The sequence below is a fragment of the Cupressus sempervirens genome, chromosome 5 (assembly GCF_028749045.1).
Source record: "Cupressus sempervirens isolate cs-2001-9-10 chromosome 5, ASM2874904v1, whole genome shotgun sequence".
In the NCBI taxonomy this organism is placed as follows: Eukaryota; Viridiplantae; Streptophyta; class Pinopsida; order Cupressales; family Cupressaceae; genus Cupressus; species Cupressus sempervirens.
The window spans coordinates 812,070,812-812,090,589 of record NC_143122.1 but is presented as its reverse complement, the minus strand read 5'-3'; the positions used below and the strand labels follow the sequence as shown (position 1 = coordinate 812,090,589).

The 19,778-nt window shown below is 33.8% G+C and overlaps 2 protein-coding genes across 3 annotated transcripts in view; one reads left to right on the top strand and one right to left on the bottom strand.

Moving 5' to 3' along the window:
* The window catches only part of LOC149558369 (uncharacterized), a 41,018-nt gene extending 28,999 nt beyond the window's left edge, over positions 1–12,019 (bottom strand). The window contains exons 1-3 of the mRNA XM_089830800.1: positions 12,003–12,019; positions 11,710–11,779; positions 11,514–11,597 (exon numbers count right to left, since the gene is read on the bottom strand). Of these exons, the coding sequence (XP_089686926.1) occupies positions 11,514–11,597; positions 11,710–11,779; positions 12,003–12,019 (171 nt within the window). The remainder of the gene's footprint in view (positions 1–11,513; positions 11,598–11,709; positions 11,780–12,002) is intronic.
* Positions 12,020–12,521: 502 nt separating this feature from the next.
* LOC149558368 (uncharacterized) lies at positions 12,522–19,270 on the top strand. 2 transcript variants are annotated; one of them, XM_089832632.1, is made up of 3 exons: positions 12,522–12,909; positions 15,334–15,917; positions 17,335–19,270. In XM_089832632.1, the coding sequence occupies exons 2-3, from the start codon at positions 15,342–15,344 to the stop codon at positions 18,859–18,861; spliced, it is 2,103 nt and encodes a 700-aa protein (XP_089688758.1). In that variant the 5' UTR covers positions 12,522–12,909; positions 15,334–15,341; the 3' UTR covers positions 18,862–19,270. The 2 variants fall into 2 exon arrangements, with proteins under 2 accessions (XP_089688758.1, XP_089688759.1); XM_089832633.1 differs by lacking the exon at positions 12,522–12,909 and adding an exon at positions 12,949–13,052.
* Positions 19,271–19,778: the final 508 nt, after the last annotated feature.

Sequence of the window (19,778 nt, the reverse complement as noted above, 5' to 3'; positions counted from 1 at the left end):
TATTTTAGTGAGCTAAATATCAGCTTTCCCATCGAAGTACAAGCAGACCTGCAATCAAGGGGAAAGGACATGATTAAGTCTAACATTTCAAGGTGAAACTAAGATTCAAGCCATCAAATGCGAAAGTTGAAAGAGAAGTGAAGATTGTTTGAGATCAAAATGGCATAGGATTTCAAGGCAAAATTGGCATGAAGACAGGACTTGGGAAGGTCAGAATCCAACCTCCAAGCTGGGACTTCAGACCTCAAATTCTCACCATTGAAAAAAGAACATTTTTGACATCATATCAGTTTCCAACTTCCCATCATGAGGGAAGTCAGTCCAAGCTATGCCAAGTTCGATAAGAGCTGATAAAAGGGAAAGTTCTCCATCTCAAGAATGAAATCAGATCTTTAGGAGCAGAGAATCCATGATTCTATCTCAAATTGAGCTAAGGATCAATCCGTCATTAGATTTTCAGTGTGAAAATTAAGAGAGAATATTAGAGAAGGTGAATATTTGAATGAGGTTGGACTTAGAGAGGTCAGAATCCAACCATTCCAAGTCCCAAATTGGGACTTCAGCCCCCTGATTTCTACCAGCCCCTAGGAACCAAGCAATTCAACCTTGCCAATAGGAATTGAACCCAAATTTGATGAGAAAGACTTGTCTTGGTCAGACACTCTTGAAAAATAGACCATATTCACAAACAAGGGTGCAATCAGGAAATCAGAAATTTACTAGGCATGACAATCAAAGTTGACAATTTAAAAGACCGTGATTTGAATCTAAGTTGAGAATTATCGATACTAATATTTGATTGTTCTCAAGATTATTTACAAGTAAAGTTTCTTTCATCCAAGCATCATGCCTAAATAATAATTTTAAAAGTTGTTTTATCTTGACATAATCTATTTTTGTCTATGTTCAACATTTTATGAGCTTAATGCAATCGTCTCTTTTGTTTTGCAAGGGAACTTTGAAGGAAGGAGATGCTTAGAGAACGAGGGACTGTGGCAATATCAAGTTCAAGAGTTCAAGCAAGAAGATGGTTTGAGGTTGAAGATCAAAGAAAAGATGGGAATCCAAGTTCAAGATTAGATTATAAAAATGGATATCAAAGCATAACTTATGCAAGAAAATGGGTAAGTCTACAAGTAAAGATATATTATTATCAACTTGAATACCCCTAGAGAATCTAAGTTCAATTGAACCAAGTAGATTATTGCAGCTACATGAAACCATTAGAACATTGAGGCCAAGAAGCCAAAATAAGAAAGGATGGAGAAAGCTAATGAAGATAAAGCAATTTGGGAATAGCCATCACAACTAAAGGCTTGATAATTTGAGTATCAAGAGGTATTTTCTCATCACCAAGAAATTGATCTAAGATAAACATGTTAAGGTGGTGCCCACTCATCTTCAACCAATCAAAAGTCTTCATTTGCACATGTCCAACACACAATCACATAATGCCAAATGTACATGTCAATTCTACCTAGAGTTTATACCTAGGATATTTTCTCATTGGCTCTCAAAAGCATTGTAGTTTTCTTATTGCCCACAAGGTGGTGCTTTGATGTAATTGGACAAGCATTCTATGCTTATAGCCATTAGTTAAACTAGGGCTTTAGTGGATTGATCTGAGCCCTTGATCTTGAATTGATCTTGGTCATCCATTGTAATTGAACTACAATAAAGGCCCAAGGCCCTATCATTTGTAAAAGGGGGGAGATTTGTTGAAATTGTTGCCATAATGTTATCAAAGTAATTGCTAATTCAGTGTTGGTCTTCATGGCATAATACTTGTATTGGATGGTTTCTACATTTCCTCACTTAGATTAAGCTTTTATTTCATGTTGATTAGAAGTAATGTTTAGTTGAATGGAAGGTATTTTGATTGCACCTTGTGCAAGCATGCGTAGACTAAACCAGTAGTTGCTTGTTGATTGTAAGTTTGTCTTGCATGGCCAAATGGCATATTTATGAGCTTTACTTTGATTATTGCTTGCTCATTGATATGCATCGGCGGCTTGTGTTAATGGGGTTGTAATAGTTTGAGCATCTTATATTAATATCTTAGGAGATCACACTAGCGTTGTTGATGTTGATGGGTAAGCTAAGTCCAGTAGAGTCACAAAGGTGTTTAGAGTTTTTTGCATTCGAGGATTTGAATAGCTTTCTAAACCCTTTAGCTTTGTAATTTGTTTGGTTGAAAAGTAGTTAAGTGTCGATATCCACTAAATGAACATCATAGGTCCCTTTGTGGAACCTGGCATATCATATCATTACACCTAAGTGAAAGTCTACAATAAGAAGGAACCTTGGGGTTGACTCATTTGATCACACAATCCCTATACATTGTTTAGCATATGAACATCCTTATTCAAGAAAATGGAGATTTGGTGTTTCAATTGGAAGACTAAGTATTCTATTATGCCAAAATAGCCCTGAGAATGCTAACCCAATGTGATGCATGTATCTTGAGGTCCCTTAGGTGCACTACATAATAATAATAATAATCAATTAAACATTATGCAAGTTGTACAACACTCCATATCCTAATAAGGGACCCGTGCTTCAAAATAGGCTCCTCATTTTTATCCCCAACTCTCACTTAAAGAATTTGGCAAGGCCCCTCTATGCAATTATAGTCTAAACATCAAGTTCTTCATATCCAGTTGTAATCACACACACACATACTCGACTGCAAACTTTTGCTTTGTTATTGTTATTTCTGATCCATTGGAAACTTTAGATTTGTTATTTTTATTTCACATTGTGTTGTCATTTAGATGCCCACAATGACAGCTCTCCCGAGGCTTCCCTAACCATCTCGTCGTAATGAATATAAGAGGCCAGAAAGAGGCGAATAAAAAACAAAAAATGTAGAGTTAAAAAATTCTAATAACAACCTCTACAATTATACTCAAAAACAACAGAATATGTTTGTTGTAAATTTGATATCTCCCAAATTGTTACCCTGAAAGGCAGGCTTCAATGAAACCTTGCAGTGGGAGGGCAAGCAGATTTATCCCTCATGAGCAATCGTCCTTGTTCAGACTGCCCAATTTCTCTGTCAGGTACATACAACTAAGTAAGCGCAGTGCATTTAAATTTAATAATGACCTGTACCCATTGAGGCTATTTATCGTGTTTTGCATCTATTGTTATAGAGTTCGCTGAAACCTCCACGCCTTAGTTTGAAACAATTTTTATCTCCTACTTCTTATCGTTTAGATATCTGTAATATAAATACTACACAAATAGGCCTCAAAGAGTTTAAATGTATACTGAAAAATAGTATTGTTTCCCGTGCTTCCCTGTTCTTTTGTTTCTTTGTCATTGTGCTTTACCATTAAATTCTTTATAAATTATCATTCGTGCTGTATCATTCTTTAGATTTCCAAATTGAAACAATTATCCTAATCACTCTGTTCTTCCAAAATCCTGTTAACATACAATAACACAAAAATCTAATGATCATTAACGGAAAAAAACAGAAACATACATTTGACTCTGTCCGCAGAGATGATAGGAGCAGCTCATAACATTTGGGAAATGGTACATGTAAACGGCTAATATTGACTTCCGACCTTCATGCTTTCTTTTAAATTGCGCGGCAAACATTTAGATCATTATATTCCTTTTCGGAGTCATCGCGAGAAGGTCGCAAAGACTGGATATAAATCTATGCCGAAGAGACTGTACCGTTGGAAACCGTAGAATTTAAATTTAAATTTTACGACTACTTGATTTTGGTAAAATATATGTTTTAGATTGTTGTTTAGATGTTGGAGGATAAAATTATTTTGCATGAAAAATTCATGTTATATGTGTGATTGTGTACCTAAGTTTACTTAATGTCTTTAAAACATCATATCATTCAAATCTTGTCTTTCTAATTAGATGATGCTTTGTATTTGAATTAGATGTTATAGGACCATTGACATAGGGCTCTATCCCTACCAATTGAATAATTTTAATATATGCTAAACCTCATAATTATATTGTTGGATGTCATCTCTCTACTAGTTGGACGAACTTATGCAACAAAAAAAAATGTCCCCTTTTTACTTTTAACAAAAAAAACACAAATCGTTTGAAAGAGGGGTCAATTAAAAAAATTGGATGAATATTACAACCAAACAATATAGAGAACACAAAAAAATAGGAGAAATGTGTAAAGGGATGAGGAGTGAGAGTGGGTTTAGGGTTTTTAATAGCGAGGGAGGTGTAGAGAAGGGAAATTCATGGGAAGTTTTGGCTGATAAAGATAAGAGAGGCTTTGTTTCTCCTTGTTTGTGGATGGATATGGCATTTCCCTTCCCTCGACTACAATGGTGGGTCTTTCATTTGGTTTTCTCTAGTGCCTACTATAGTGACATGGCATGTGTTGTTTTAGTCCTTGTTGGTGCCTTTTGTGTCAATTTGAAGTCTAATGGGGAATTTCCCTTTAGTCACAAGGCTTTCTTGTAGAGATATGTGTGCTTAGTTAAGAGGATGTTTCTCTTTGGTGGTAGTAAGGTGTGTTTCCCTTTACTTTTGTTGCCAGTCATCATTGTTTTGCAACCTCTCCCTTATTCGGTTAGAGCTTCATGGATTCTCTAAGGTGTGGTGGGGTTGTTCTCCTTGCCTTTGGGGTGTCTTCCACTACATGTTGAAGTGTAGTTTGGGTTAGCCTTTTCATAGGCATGTGTCTTGTGTTGAATGTTTGGCCTTATTTTTTCTATTTGGCCCCCTTCTCCTTTTCTGTGGTTGTTTTTAGTTGTTCTCATGGAGGTAATTATAAGGGTAACTCTCATGGACTCATGGTGGTGTGTGATGTCCACTTTCTAAAAAGAAGATTTGATAAATAGTTAAATAATTGTATAATACAATTCTAAATTAATTATAATATAAATAATAGTAATATTAAAATAATGATTAAATCATTATATATTTTTGGTGAAAAAGTGGGAATTCTTGTCTATAGTTCCTACAACCAAGGTTCAAACCTCACGAAATTACTCCCTACTATGTCAATAATTAAGAGGTTTCCAGGATATTGTATCTTGATTCACTCTTAGGATATAGAGTGGGGTAATTGCATTCCACCTAGAGATTACATTCCTAGCTTGTTTTTTTGCACTGAATAAGAAAAGGGTGATTATGGTGGAATTGCAACATGTGTAGGATTTTTTATAGCATCAAGGGTTGCAATACAATAGGGGATCATAGTCCAAATGGCCTTTCACAAAATGATTGGAGGTTTTGCTTAAAAGTACAAGTGGAAGAAACCATATAGAGCATGAAAGGTTGTAGTCAAGTAATGGTTTGAATTGTTTAACTTGGAGAATGATGTTCAACAAGCCAAATAAAATCCACAAGGGACTAGCCAGTGTTTTCATATTTGTGTGTGGCTAATAGGGTGGGTTCAAAATAGTTGGAATGGAAGTTTTGGCACCGAAAACAGTAGAATGTGAATGAGGATCTTAACAAGGTAATGTCCAACCCTATTCACACTAGGGTTGTGTCATTATTGTTAGAAAATAGTGAATAGAGTAACTCTTTTATTTTTCTCGAGGCTCATGCCTTTTTTCATGAAATGGGGAGGGGAATGGCCAACTTTATCCAGGAGTAGGGTTTGGTGTGGTGAGTACTAGGGTGAAGACTATGTTTTAAAAATGCTTCCAGATGGCTTTTTCCTAGTTATGTGTCCGACAAAAAAAGATAAAAAGTGGATTATCAATAGTGGCCCATTCATGATGGGGGGAAGGGTTTTTAATTTGAAGGATTGGATGTGCCAAATTTTGATCCTAATATAGCATACATTAAATAATTGTGTGTTTGGATTAGGTTGAAGAATCTCCATCATGAGTATCAGGATAAGAAGACCTTAAAGAATATTGGAAGCAAGTTAAGTATTTTTATGAGAGACAAGGAATTTGTTGAATAATCTGGTTATAGTATGTTTCCTTGAATATGCATTTTATGGTAAACAATACACCCTCATCCAAAAATAAAAGACAGTAAGATAGAGGAAGGGATTTGGTGACAACTAATAGAAATCTAGCTAACAATGGTCTCATATTCAAAATGTAAAGAAATTGAGCGCATGTATGGTATTTGCCCAAACATGGAAAGGGGAAAGGTTTAGCCATAAAATTCTCAGTTGAGGAATTTACGAACCTAACTATAAATTATCTCCTTCTACTATAATAAATATGTTACAATAAAATATTTTTAAAAATAATCCATAATGCACAAGGGTTTATCCTAATTCAATTCTCATAGCCTTCAATATGTTTTAAGTTGTTTCTTGAGCTTACTTAACATTCCAATAATTATTGCTTTCTTCTAATTGCACTTGTCATTTTTTATGTTTTTTTTCCTATTACATCTTATATAATTATTTTCTTGTTTCCATTACCATTTTATTCGATAATAACATAAAAATGTATATCATTATTTCTACCACAATACATCTCAATCATAATAATTGATTTATATATCCAAAATCGATTTACATATCCAAAATATGATTAAGAACTTGAGAGAATAGGAATCGTGTTTAATTAGTCTAGATAATTTAATGTAAAACATTTTTTTCGCATTTAAATATTATTCATTGTTTAAAGTGATGTATATTGTACAACATAATTGTAAGATTTTTTGATTCAACTATATAGTCTATCTAGTCATAAGTCAATAAATATGTACACATGTAGTGAAGCTTTACTCTTACACACATCTATTAAGTAAATAAATTATAGTTCATAAAAGCTACGTTGTTAGGAAGGACCACTTACAAAATAGTTGGAAAGGAAAATTTGCCATCAAAAGTAGTTGAATGTGAATGAGGATCTTAACAAGGTAATGCTCAATCCTATTCACACTAGGGTGGTGGCATTATTGTTAGAAAATAGAGAATAGAGTGACTCTTTTATTTTTCTCAAGGCTCGTGCCTTTTTTCATGAGATAGGGAGGGGAATGGTCAACTTTCTCCAAAGATTTTAAAAGAGATGGGGAGGGAAATGGACCATTTGGTGTGGTGAGTACTACGGTGAAGACTGTATTTTAAAAATGCTTGCAAATGGCTTTTGCATAGTTATGTGTCCAATAGAAAAAAGATAAAGAGTGGTCATCAATAATGGCCCATTCATGATGGTGGAAGGGTTTTTAATTTAAAGGAGTGGGCACCAAATTTTGATCCCAATATAGTAGCCATCAAAGAGGTTTGTATTTGGATTAGGTTGAAGGATCTCCCTCATGGTATAGGGATAAGGAAACCCTAAAGAATATTGGAAACATGCTAATTGTTTTTACGAGAGCTTGGGAAGTTGTTAAATGATATGATTATAGTTTGTTTCCTCGAATACATGCATTTTATGGTATCTATAATAAACCCTACTCCAGAAATGAAAGAGATTAAGATAGAGGAAGGGATTTGGTGACAACGAATAGGAATCTAGTTGGCAATGGTCTTATATTCAAATGTAAAGAAGTTGAGCATATATTATGGTAGTTGCCCAAAGATGAAATGGGAAAGGTTTAGCCCAAAACTTCTTAGTTGAGGAAATTATGAACCTGACTATAAATTATCTCCTTCTACTATAATAAATATGTTACAATAAAATATTAAAAAATAATCCATAATGCACAAGGGTGTATCCTAATTCATTTCTCACATCCTTCAATATGTTTTAAGTTGTTTCAAGCTTACTTAACATTCCAATAATTATTGCTTCCTTCCTATTGCACTTATCATTTTTGTTGTCTTTCTTTCCTATTACATCCTATGCAATTTTTGTTTTGATTCCATAACCATTTTATTAAATAATTACATGAAAAATGTATGTCATTATTTCTACCACATTACATCTCAAATACCAAAATTGATATACACATCCAAAATAAGAATAAGAACTCAAGGGAATAGAAATCTTGTTTAATTTATCTAGATAATTTTGAGTAATTTTTTTTTTTCACTTTAAATATTAGCCATTGTTTAATGTGATGTATATTACAACATAAATGTAAGGTTTTTTGAGTCAACTATATAGTCTATCTAGCAATAAGTCAATAAATATGTGCATGTAGTGAAGCTTTACTCTTATGCACATCTATTAAGTAAACAAATTATAGTTCATAAAAACCAAGTTGTTAGGAAGGACCACTTACAAGATATGTAAAAAATTTCAAGATACTTTGAGAAATGAGGGAAAAAATTCCACTCTGTGCTTGAAAACACAACCTTATGAAATCCATCTTTACATAATCAAAATATCCACAAGAACTTAAGAGAATGCAGATCTTGTTTACCATACCTAAATGACTTTTATGGAAAGCATTTTATTTTCACTTTATATAATCTTTATTTTATGTGATGTATTTTGTAGAACAGAAATGTAATAACCCTCAACTAGATATAGCTTAATCAAACCTCGATTTCTTTCACAATTCAATGGTTTGCTATTTCGTCAAACACTTGGTGAGCATTTTCCCCTACCAGCTAGTGAGCTATTGAATATCTAAGTAAATTGCTCTAGTCTGATCTAATCATCAATTTATGTATTTCCAAATGGCAATAGTTTTCAATTAATTATGATGCCTTTGCAAAAATTGGCTCGTTAAGTTATGTTACTAGTTTAGTGATGAACAACATAGAAACTATTTCTTCTACCATTCAGTATTTGTTCAAAAGCTATTACAAGTTACATTTCATTCATTAAAATTAAGAACCCAAAACTTGGAAATGATTTGCACAATAAACATTCAACTTCACCATAGCTTGCAACCTAGGAATGATATGCTATAATAGTCAAACATGAAACTTCTTTATAATGTTGAGATTCTAACACAAGAATTCCAAAATTGTACCCAACTAAATCTCTCCACTCCACATGCAACTACAACAATCTTTGCCAATTCAATCCAACACCTTCAAACTTGAACACAAAGCCTTAAATCTTTATTGTAGGCCCCAAAAACTAGAATGCAAAGCTTATAGAAAAATTGTAGGGCCTCTAAAACAATTCATAGGGCCTCCTAAATCAAACATATGGCTCATTGGATTCACATTTAGGCTTCCAGTTGTATATGCAACCCCAAAAACATGAAACATTACCTAGTTATGTAATAATAACTAGTGAAAATACCTCCAAAATGTTGCTCGATACCAATGATGACATCACCAATAACATGTCCAACCCCTTATGAAAAAATGTAGGCATCAAAATCACAAACCTCATCCTTTCAAACACAAACCGAACCTTCAACAGAAAATGTCACAGATTCTCAACCAACCCAAATCTACATGCATGCATTTGACTTCTCAGTTATAGTATGAATAGTATGAGAAGCCATAATGAAATTCTCAAAATTCACAAACTCTAAACTTTACTATACTTCAACGATAGGGTAATACCTCAATGTTGAACCCTTATACCTCAACAAGAGAATTAAATTCACAAATGAGAAAAGCCTATCAACTAAGCAACAAAAGAAAATTAAACAATTGAATGATCAACTCTCATAATGGGAGCAATATTTATAATCTTGATTTTGCAACTTAACCTCAACTACACACCTTTTACTTAAAATCCTTTTTGCTTTATACCTAGATGCATAATACAATGCATTAATTTTCTTTGGCTCCCCAAAATGTCCTTTTTCAACACAAAAGGTCATTATTTCTTGTGTCCTAGATTTAAATGTTTTCAACTCGGTTCCAATGAACTATGACCCTAAGGTGGCCAATATACAATACCGACGAAATAACAACCTCAACATATTTAATTGAATAATGATAATTATTCACTTATCTAGTGAAAGACTGAAGAAGCATCATAATTATTCAACACGAGCAATCTAGATGAAAGAAGATGGTGAATAAACTTGACGGGGTGACTTACTAAAAATAAATGCTCCCTCTAATATTCTTGGAGCCCAAACCAGAAGCTAGAAAACAAATTTGAAAGTATCCATGAGAGCATCACTTAATTCCTATAACTCATCTGAGCTCATTGAAACCAACAATTGACTTACTATAAATAATAAGTCTTTCAAAAATAGAGCCAAAACACACCATAGGCCATTGGAGAGCTTAATAACTCCACATAAAGGTCCCCTAAACATCAATATCAGCTTGCAAGGACCCAATAATAGTATGAATCCATCAAATCCATGATAACTAAAAAATATGGACATTACATAATTTTTTTTGAATCAATTAGATATAGAGTTAAGTGGACTTAATATTAAAAGAAATTCTATAATTGAACACGCTAAATACGTATTAAAATAGGTGCACTTAAAATATAGTGATACTTCACTTTTATGAACATCTCTTATTAGATGTAATAAATATTAACACAAAACCACTAACAAAATATGTCGATTTATTTTTAGAACATCTCCAATGTGTCAAATAATATCATAAGTTTTTAAAAATAAATTGTCATATTTTGTTAGTGGTTTTGTATTAGTATATATTACATCTAAGAGATGTTCATAAAAGTGAAACATCACTACATTCCAAGGGTGCCTATTTGAACATGTATTTAGTGTGTTCTATTATACAGTTTCCTATAATAACAAGAGCTCTGGCAAGCAGGAGTCCTTGCCTTTTGCATTGGCGGGAAGTAGTGAGTTTGAGAAACCAAAAGCAAAGTTACATATTTTATGTAATTCTTAATATATGTAGCAGCAGCATGTTACTGATGAGTAAATAGCAACTACAAAGTGAGGCAAATTGTGTTAGTAGTTGTTAAAAAGGAACAACAAAGAAATGAAATGGGAAGTAGTGAATGAAATGATGACAAATGAAATTTAACAAGAGTATAGTGTGGTGTGTGCCAGAATTTGATGGAAAATCCAGTTGAAAGAAAGAATTTTGGCCGGTTTCTAGACTTTGAAATATTCTGTTGTTGGCTGGGATTGCCTAAAATCAGTTGGAGCCGGCGCTTTTCAGGGATTTTGGTCAAAAATTACCCGATTTCAGACCTTCCGTATTGAACAATTCTTTGTCTTCAGCTTAGGAAACATTAAGTATTTTACAAATTTGGAGAGGAAACAAGCGATGGGGGCTGGAATTTAATAGAAATGATCAAAGTTTCATGGTTCAATTGCCCAGATAGGGTCAGAATCCGACCCAATGCCCAAAAATCATTATTTCTGCCCCATGGTTTGAGGTTCGATTTGAGTTTCAAGTTCAAACAAATTGGAGCAAAATGAATGAGAGTTGAGCTAAAGGATCTGATTGGTGAAGTAATTGAGACAGATTAGAGTTCATTTTTAATGGAAATGCACAAGCACACCCTCCTTGGACAAATTTCGCACTGAGCGTCGAAAGTTTTTGACATGCCTAACAATTAAATCGGTGCCCAAGTATTTGACAAATGATGAATTTAGCCAACACACGTTGCCTGATACTATACCTACTTCCAGTACCTTCTTATGTACCCATTTTATGCAAATGACAATTATCCTCTCATAGCACAACTATAAACCAAATCCACACTGTAACAAGAAAGACAAAACATAATACTCACTGTTATTTCAAGCTGTGTTCTATTGAGAGGCTGCTTGCCACGCTTCCCACATACGTAATGATCTATTACGCACTTGCCGACTGTCTGCAAGAACAAAAAAAATTCCCTCAAAAAACTTCATTGCACCTAGTAATTTGCACTCATTGAAAATGAAACTTTAACCAAACTAAAATATGCAATGGATGCTTAGATTTACTGTAACACAAATGCCAATCACTTGAAACACAGTAATATCGTTGTTAGCCTTCACAGGAGCGGAAAGGGTCCTGTTAACATGTATAGCCAAGCTTCATATCTCTGCTTTTGCAAATCACGCTAACTGCTATTCTGTAATTTCGAAATTGGTAAACATTTGAACATTGTTTATCCACCTCTACTGTCGGTGGCTCTCTGATGTTAGCATAATAAATGCTAACCTACTTCTACTGCCCACTGCTCTGTCGTGGCATCAATAACAATTGATTGCATTAATTCTCTTCTCTTTCCAACCGCCTTAGCCTCCACATTTTTGTCCAATAATAATATTGAAAAAAGTCAGTAAAACCCCAGCAAAATTGTCTCGCCCAATCATAAATCCAAAATTAGTATACAATAATTCTATTTTCTTAATACAAGTCCTGAAACTTTAGAATATGATGGCTCTTGACTTGAAAGAAGAAATTAGGAAGGTGAAAAGATTACACTAGTTACCTGCCATTTAAAATAACAAGTCTACTTAATTTTCCATCTAATTAACTCAAAAAAAAAACTTAAAAACTCTACATTTATGGTCTACAAAATACATCACATAAAAGTATGAAAAGAACCATATGTCAATTTATTTTTTAAAACATATAATATTCGACACATTGGTTTTAAAAAACCATGTGTACCTACTCGAGAATACAACATTTTCAAGTCTTAATCTGTACCGACCAATTTTTTTCACGGACTAAATAAACTAGGAAAATGAAAATGATTGGCTACAAAGTATTATAAAGAAATAAAGAGTAGAAATGATGGTAGGCGGATGGTAAGCAACCGAGAAAAGACAAATAAGAAGTTTTACATTGAACGAAACTGTTTCACGTGTGAACGCGCTTACGAGATCTTTGAAAGCCGGCTTTACCCCTTAACCAAAATACAATACAAACTTGTTCAAACCCTCGTTTCGCCACACCCTAATAGATCTCATAGGCCTTCGATTCGCAGTCGTTGCAGGCCCGATTGATTCGATCTTGGGCCCAAACAATTTTTTTTTCGAATACCCTTTAGTTCCCTCTATCGATTCAGACCAGTTTTACCCTCTGCCGTTGACAATCTTGTACGCTAGGTTTTTCCGTCTTTCCCCAAATTCCGTTCGATCATCGAGGGCTTTCGTATTTCTTGCACGGCACGTAAATTCGCCGATCGGGAGGTAGGGATTTGAGGTCGGCCTTTCAATTTATTTTGATCTCTTCTGTGATTTATGTTTTTGAACATTACAGGGTTTAGATTTTGTGGGTTTGATCTTTAGCAATTTGGGTGTGAAGATTATGCGTTTTTTTTTTCAATGAGAAGGTATTTTTGTATGGCCGTTGTTGAAAATGTTCGAATCGAATGAAAATAGGTTATGATCTTAGGGTTTCTTTGATTTAATGAACTTAGGGTTGTTTTACTTCGATTCCTTTGGTTATTCGTTGGATGGGATCGCTGCTGGATGCGGTTTTTCTCTTTTTTTTTTTGGGTTCGGGAGGAGATTAGGGCTTGCTTTTAACCAAGGGTTTCATCGTGAAGTGCGTTGAATTTGTTAAATTTAATCTTTAAATTTATTCTGGTTGAGCAGGCAGGCTCCGGATTCTTTTCACTGATAGGCTATTTTTAAGAATAATTTTAATAATTTTCGAAAAATCTTAAGTTTGATTTCCTTCTAAATTATGATTTTTAGAGCCCTAATTTTTTCATAATTTGTGTACTAATTTGTATTTTTTTTTTTAGCTGAAACTTTAAATTATTGGTTACTTTTTAAATTTCAAATTTTAAAAATAACCTAAATTAATAATAGTTTTCAAAGCCTTAATTTTCTCATTTTTTTGTGTAGTAATTTAGAATTTATTGGCAGCTGAAGGAATAAGTTATTCATATTTACTTTTTTTATTTTAATTTTTTAAATATTACTATGTAAATATTTAAAACATTTCTCAAGAATACTGCATTAGGAAATTATTTTCTCTTGGTTTTGTTCTCGGCTATTTATTATGAAATTATTTCTCGTACAACTCAAGCTCATCCCTGTGGGCTTATTTTATAATAAATTATTTGATTGTACAAGTGGCAATAAATATTTTATTTTATTTTATTTAAAACTTTTTGAATATATCTTTTTATTAAATTTTTCATTAAGCGGTTGTTACATAAACATGTTAAAGAAAGTGCGCTTACACAAAAAAGCATATTTTAGAAAATTAAGTACATTTATGTTTCAGATTATCTGATGCAATCTATCGTTGTCATGATTTCTTTAGATTGCAGATTAGAGCTTATAATAATGTGGTGTCTATTATATATGAATATATTATTATATCAGCAAATGTTAATCTTCTTATTTTGCGACACACAAATATATTTTTATAATGTTAGGCAGTGGGACAGGGATTCTTTATGATTATCTAAAATTATACAATATGTTTTTGTTGTTACCTTAATTTTGCTACTATTATAATACTTAATATTTATTTCAGCTTTACATTGAATGCTTATGTCTTTTCCATTCGATGTCCATGTTGGTTATTATCGGATAATGCCTCATTTATAATTTTGTCTAATTTAATTTTAATAGTTATCATCAATGTCAAAATAATGCTTTTGCGCCATATTAAAGTAGTGAGGAGTTCTGAAGTACTTGATATTTTATATAGAATTGGAAATTATATTATTTTTACTTTGTTGGTAATCAAATTGCAGTGAAAGGATTAAGTGGTATATCTGTTATATATTTGATTTAGACACACAAAACCTATATCAACAATATTTTGAGAGTAAAAATTAATCAAAAATAGTAACCATAAATACAAAATGCACTTGTGGTTTTAAGGCACCAGTGGCTAGTGTATTCAATCATGATTTGTGTCGGTTTTAATAATGGTAGAAATGTATTTGCCAAGATTTCATTTTTGTACTTTTGAACTGTACAATCATTGACAAATAATAAACCATCACAAGTCCAGTCTTCAACAAGTGGATATTTGCAAACAACTTTCTTATATTTCTTTTGTTTAATCATGAAGAGTGCATGGCAAATTAAATGAATCACATGATACTTCAATCTGCACTGTGTAAAATGGCATAAACTAGATGTTTTTTACCATGAACTTAGGCTTATTCCTTGTACCTTCATGAGATCATAAACATGACAGTTATCAGAACAAACATTTCAGGAAAATGGAAAGGCATGGGATTTAAAATGACTTTTTTGTTTAGCATCCTCTCAAGTTTCGGACTTTACCATAGTCCAATTGGTTGTCATTCTGCCTAATTTTTGGTGTTAATAGTTGTAATCTTGCTTATTTGGACATCATGATTAGTTACATAAGTTGTTTTCTGTCTGATGAAGGTCAATGTATAAATAAATTGAACTATATTTGTCAAATTTTTAGCATGTTGTGAATTTCTGAAATCCCGTTAGCTTTCTAGTCTTTATCTGAAATCTAGAATCTGTTGTTGAGATTTTAAATCTTAGATACCAGCATAAATGGTAGTTTTATCAAATGATGCTAATTCTGCTGAGATTTGCCTTTTTGTGCAATTCTTATTAGTTATATGGTTTCTAGAGTATTGAGTTGTCGCTTGAATACTGCTGCAGGGTTCACCATGGTTCTGAAACGAAATAAACGAGCTTTGGAAGATGGAAAATCATGCCAACCTGTTAAATGTTACAGACAATCAGAAAATATTCTTGATCAGACAAGTGGAATTGGTGGAATTGTCCCTTATAATAGTCACAGAAAAATGCATCTCCAAGGGTTTACACAACCAGATGGCATGGAAAGATTTTGTGGAGACAGGCTCTTGATTTCATCAAGAGAGATAGACCTTAGCAAGGGTATCATCTTTAATGATGGCATTGATTTGTCAGAGAGGGATGAAACTCATGAGAAGCAAGTAGTTGTGAAGACCAGCAATGACAGTTCTGTGACTACTGAACTTGGCCATAGTCAAAACGTTGTTTGTGATCACAAACAGGAGCAATGCATAGAAATGGTAGAGGAAGTGCTGACTGATGGGATAATTCAAGATTCCAGCTTGTGTGAATATAATTTTAAAAAACCACAGGAAAAAGCATATAATGGACATAAGGCCAATGATTCTGAAATATGCATGTCAGTCTCGAGCGTTGACAATGGCAGATTGTCTAGTAGAGATTCCAATGATGTTGATTTTGACACGGTATGTTTGTGTAAACTACATGTTTATTATTTTATTTGTTTCTACATTTCATCTGGTAGAGTTTCAAATGATGTTGATTTGACAAGGTATGTTTTGTGTAAACTACATGTTTATTATTTTATTTGTTTCTACATTTCAATTTTATTTTCTATATATTTTAAAGTTTTTGTATCGCTTCGAATGTGGCAGGATTCTCAATCTTGTTCAGTTTTATGTACCATAAGATAAATGAGTTGTTTAAGTGACTTTATTGACTCACTTGAGTGTATAGTACTCATTTTGTGACAGTCTCTTGTCTCTTGTATCCTTTAGCTGGTTTGTTTTCCCATATGCTAAGTGGTTTGACATGTAGGGTGTCAACATGATGGAGTTATTTAGAGCTTAAAGATGTAATTAAATATTGTCAATGTGAAGATATGCTAACATTCAAGGGATCTTATGAATAATGTTTCTATCTCATATATGGAAGTGCTTGAAAACTGTGGTTCCTATATACACTATGAAAACAAAGCTGAACATGCACAAGGATATCCCTCCTCAAAATACTTAGGGACAGGTGTTTGAAAAATAGAAAACAGATTTTTTATAAGTTTACATCTCAATTTATAATGTTTTGTGAATACATCTCTTCATTTAACTGTATTTACTCACTTTATTATTGATCAATTTGCATCTGAACTAAGCAAATAAATATAAAACCTCTATTCTGATGCAACAAAATGATATCAGTGTAGATCTTCTGGTAAATAGGTTCAGAAATTGCCAAGTTGATTTTACATAATGCCCTGGTTTAATGAATAGTCCAGGTTTGAGCCCCATTTATATATCATTGATTCATTGTTGACTGGTGGTTGCTTTCGTGGGAAGTTTATTCATGGCCCTTGTTGTGGAAACTTGATGGCATTTTAAATTTTATCTATTACTGGCTAATAATCTAATATAAGAGTACTTCTGCTTGTGTGTGTGGCAAAGTGTATATCCTGATAACTTATAAGAATAAACGTAGTGAGAAGAATATATAAATTTCAATTTTTTCTTAAAATTGTCATATTAAGCACATTATAATCAATCCAATAAATTTTCTATAATCTGCATACTTGTTTCAGCATGTTATGGAAGCCTGTAGGTTTAATGTTTGTTGTAGGAGGAGAAGAATCTTCCTTCTTTGTTCAAATGATACTTGCTAATAATTTAATATAGTAGTCCTGCTGCCTCTGCGTGTCAAAGTTCCTATTCTAATAATTAGTAATAATAAACACACCAAAAAGAATTTACAGTGTTCAAAAATATTTTTACATTAATAAAACAGTCTTATTAATCCAATATAGTTTCTTTTGTCTGCATATTGATTTCAGTATTCTTTGTTATAACTATAGGAGAAGAAATTTTCTTATTGTCTCCTATTTTTGTTATTCAGGTCTCTGCCTCCTCCCCAAGCACCAAAGACATGCTCTGTGGTATTGAAACAATGCCTCATGAATGCAAAGAATCAGAGAAAATACATTGTCCGCTGCTTCCTTCCTCTGTTTCTGATTCTGGAAACTTCAGTTCTAGAACTTATGTAGAGTCTGACTGTAATGAGGAACAATTTTCTCACTCTGAGTCAGCTGCATGCTTTGGCTACTATTATTGTAAGAAGGTTTCTATAGGACCAGAATATCAAGCTGAAATACCTCCATGGAGACCGGAAGTCTGCGTTTCTAATTGTGATTCTTCTGATCTGATGTCATCCGAAGCATGTCATGATGATGACATCCCTCATAGATTGCTTGGTAATTGTGTGTGGCCCTTGGCTGGATCAAACAATGAACTTCAAGATCATTATGTAGGACTAGGCAAATCTACTGATTGTGAGTGTCCAGACCAAAATTCTATACGCTGTGTCAAGGAACATATTGAAGCTGAACGGGAAAAACTGAAGCTAAAGCTTGGCAAAGCATTTTCTTTGTTGGGCTTTGATGACATGGGTGAGAATGTGTCAGAAAAATGGACAAGACCGGAGGAAGAAACTTTTTGGGATATTGTAAGTATGAATCCCATGTCATCAAACAAGAACTTTTGGAATTATCTCTCTGTGGCTTTTCCCTCAAGAAGCAAAGAGGAGCTGGTGAGCTATTATTTCAATGTGTTTATTCTTCGTCGAAGGGCTCTTCAGAACAGAATTGACCCAGAAAACATTGACAGTGATGATGATGAAGAAGATTGGCATGGCTCTGAAATTGGACCGAGTAACCGATTCAGGGTGATTGAGGAAGATGATGATTCAGAAGCAGAGTCTGATGATAGTGAAGGTGATGATGAGGTTTCTGACTCTGATGAAATTCATGGTGCTACAGAAGAAGAAGATGAAGTGACAACAGGTTACTTATCAGAGGGGCACATGACGAATATGAGCTTTCACAAGATTACTTTCTGTGACCAAGATAACAATGCAATGGATTGCCAGGATGAAGACATTGATGATCGAATGGGAGGGTTTGCATTACCTTTTCAACACAGGCTTGTGGAAGGTGACCAAAGTGATTTGTTTGTGGGGCAGGACTTGCAAAATGAATCATACACATCATTTGAATGGAACCATGGAAGTAAGTCAAGTTCACTGATGTGCATAAGAACTGCTGGAATTCATTCTCATCAGGATGAAAAATTCAAAGAAGGAACCAGCTCTAACGATTCCTGTAGAGAAGAAAGACTGCCGGATTTACATTGTGGAAATGAATTGCTATGTGGAGATGGCAAAGCAAATGGTAATTTACCTCGCAAGGATGACTTGTTTGTTGACGGACACCCTTCTTCTCTTCTGGAACAATATGACTCAAAGCTGTGGGACATTGCTTTAGTGACTAGATTAAAAACAGATGCAGATAGGCTGGTTTCAACCTGCAGTCTGATAAAAGAACTATTTGGGGACGAAACAAGGGATAATGATAGGAGCCAAATTTGACTTAAATACCTTTTAATGAAGATAATGCTTTTGAGCTTTGACCTAGTGGGCTGTGATACATATTTTTCGAAATCCAACCATCTGGTTTTCCTCTTTTTGATATGACCAAACCTGCCATTGCACAGCATTTTGCCAATTTGTCAAGTTCTGCATTTTGCCAATTTGTCAAGCCTGTCATTTTTTCCTCTTTGTCCATGGTCATAAAATTCTCTTCAGTTTTCCACTAATCTCTGTAGATTGAGAGACATCTTGTACTGAATAAATTCTTTTTGGAAATTTTTCTCTTTGGGCTCATGGAATGACCCATATTGTACATTTCTTTGTAATATCGACATGGCACCAAATGAAGATGTGCCATGTTTGTAATATATATTGATTGATTAGTCAAGTTAATACCTTCCATGAGAAATTCCTGGCTTTGAAATTTTGATGCTGCCTTGTTATAAATCAGTCTTAAAAGAGTTGCATGAAATGTGCTTTGAAGCAACAAATGAATAACATTTACTAGCTTGCGACCCAGACAAGCCATGATCATCACTTAGATCCCTTTTCAATGAAAGTCATATACAGAAAAAGTTGTCATTATTTGTTAGCACTGTGTGCCTTTCTCAGCATATCTTTGTATAATATCAATAGATCGGAAACCACATTTGTTTATAACTTCATATTATTAAAGCAGCCTAACAAGGGGGCTATCCCTTACAAAACCATGGCACAAAAGCAGAGCTGCTGGTAGAAACAAAAACAATGTCAACAGAAGGACCCTTGACAGCAGACTAGCTGCTCCGCTAGTAACCCCTATCATGTGAGGGTAGGCAGCCAACCTACAGCATTGGATGGAGAAGTGGCTGCAGAATGTTTCTTCCATCGCCAATGAGCAACTGTCCATGCAATTCAGAGGGGTCCCCCCCATCAAG

Excerpts from the sequence above, each read along its gene's own strand:
- LOC149558368 (XM_089832632.1), top strand. The coding sequence starts at position 15,342 with ATGGTTCTGAAACGAAATAAACGAGCTTTGGAAGATGGAAAATCATGC. Across the intron at positions 15,918-17,334 it reads ATGATGTTGATTTTGACACG|GTCTCTGCCTCCTCCCCAAG; the intron begins GTATGTTTGTGT and ends TTTGTTATTCAG.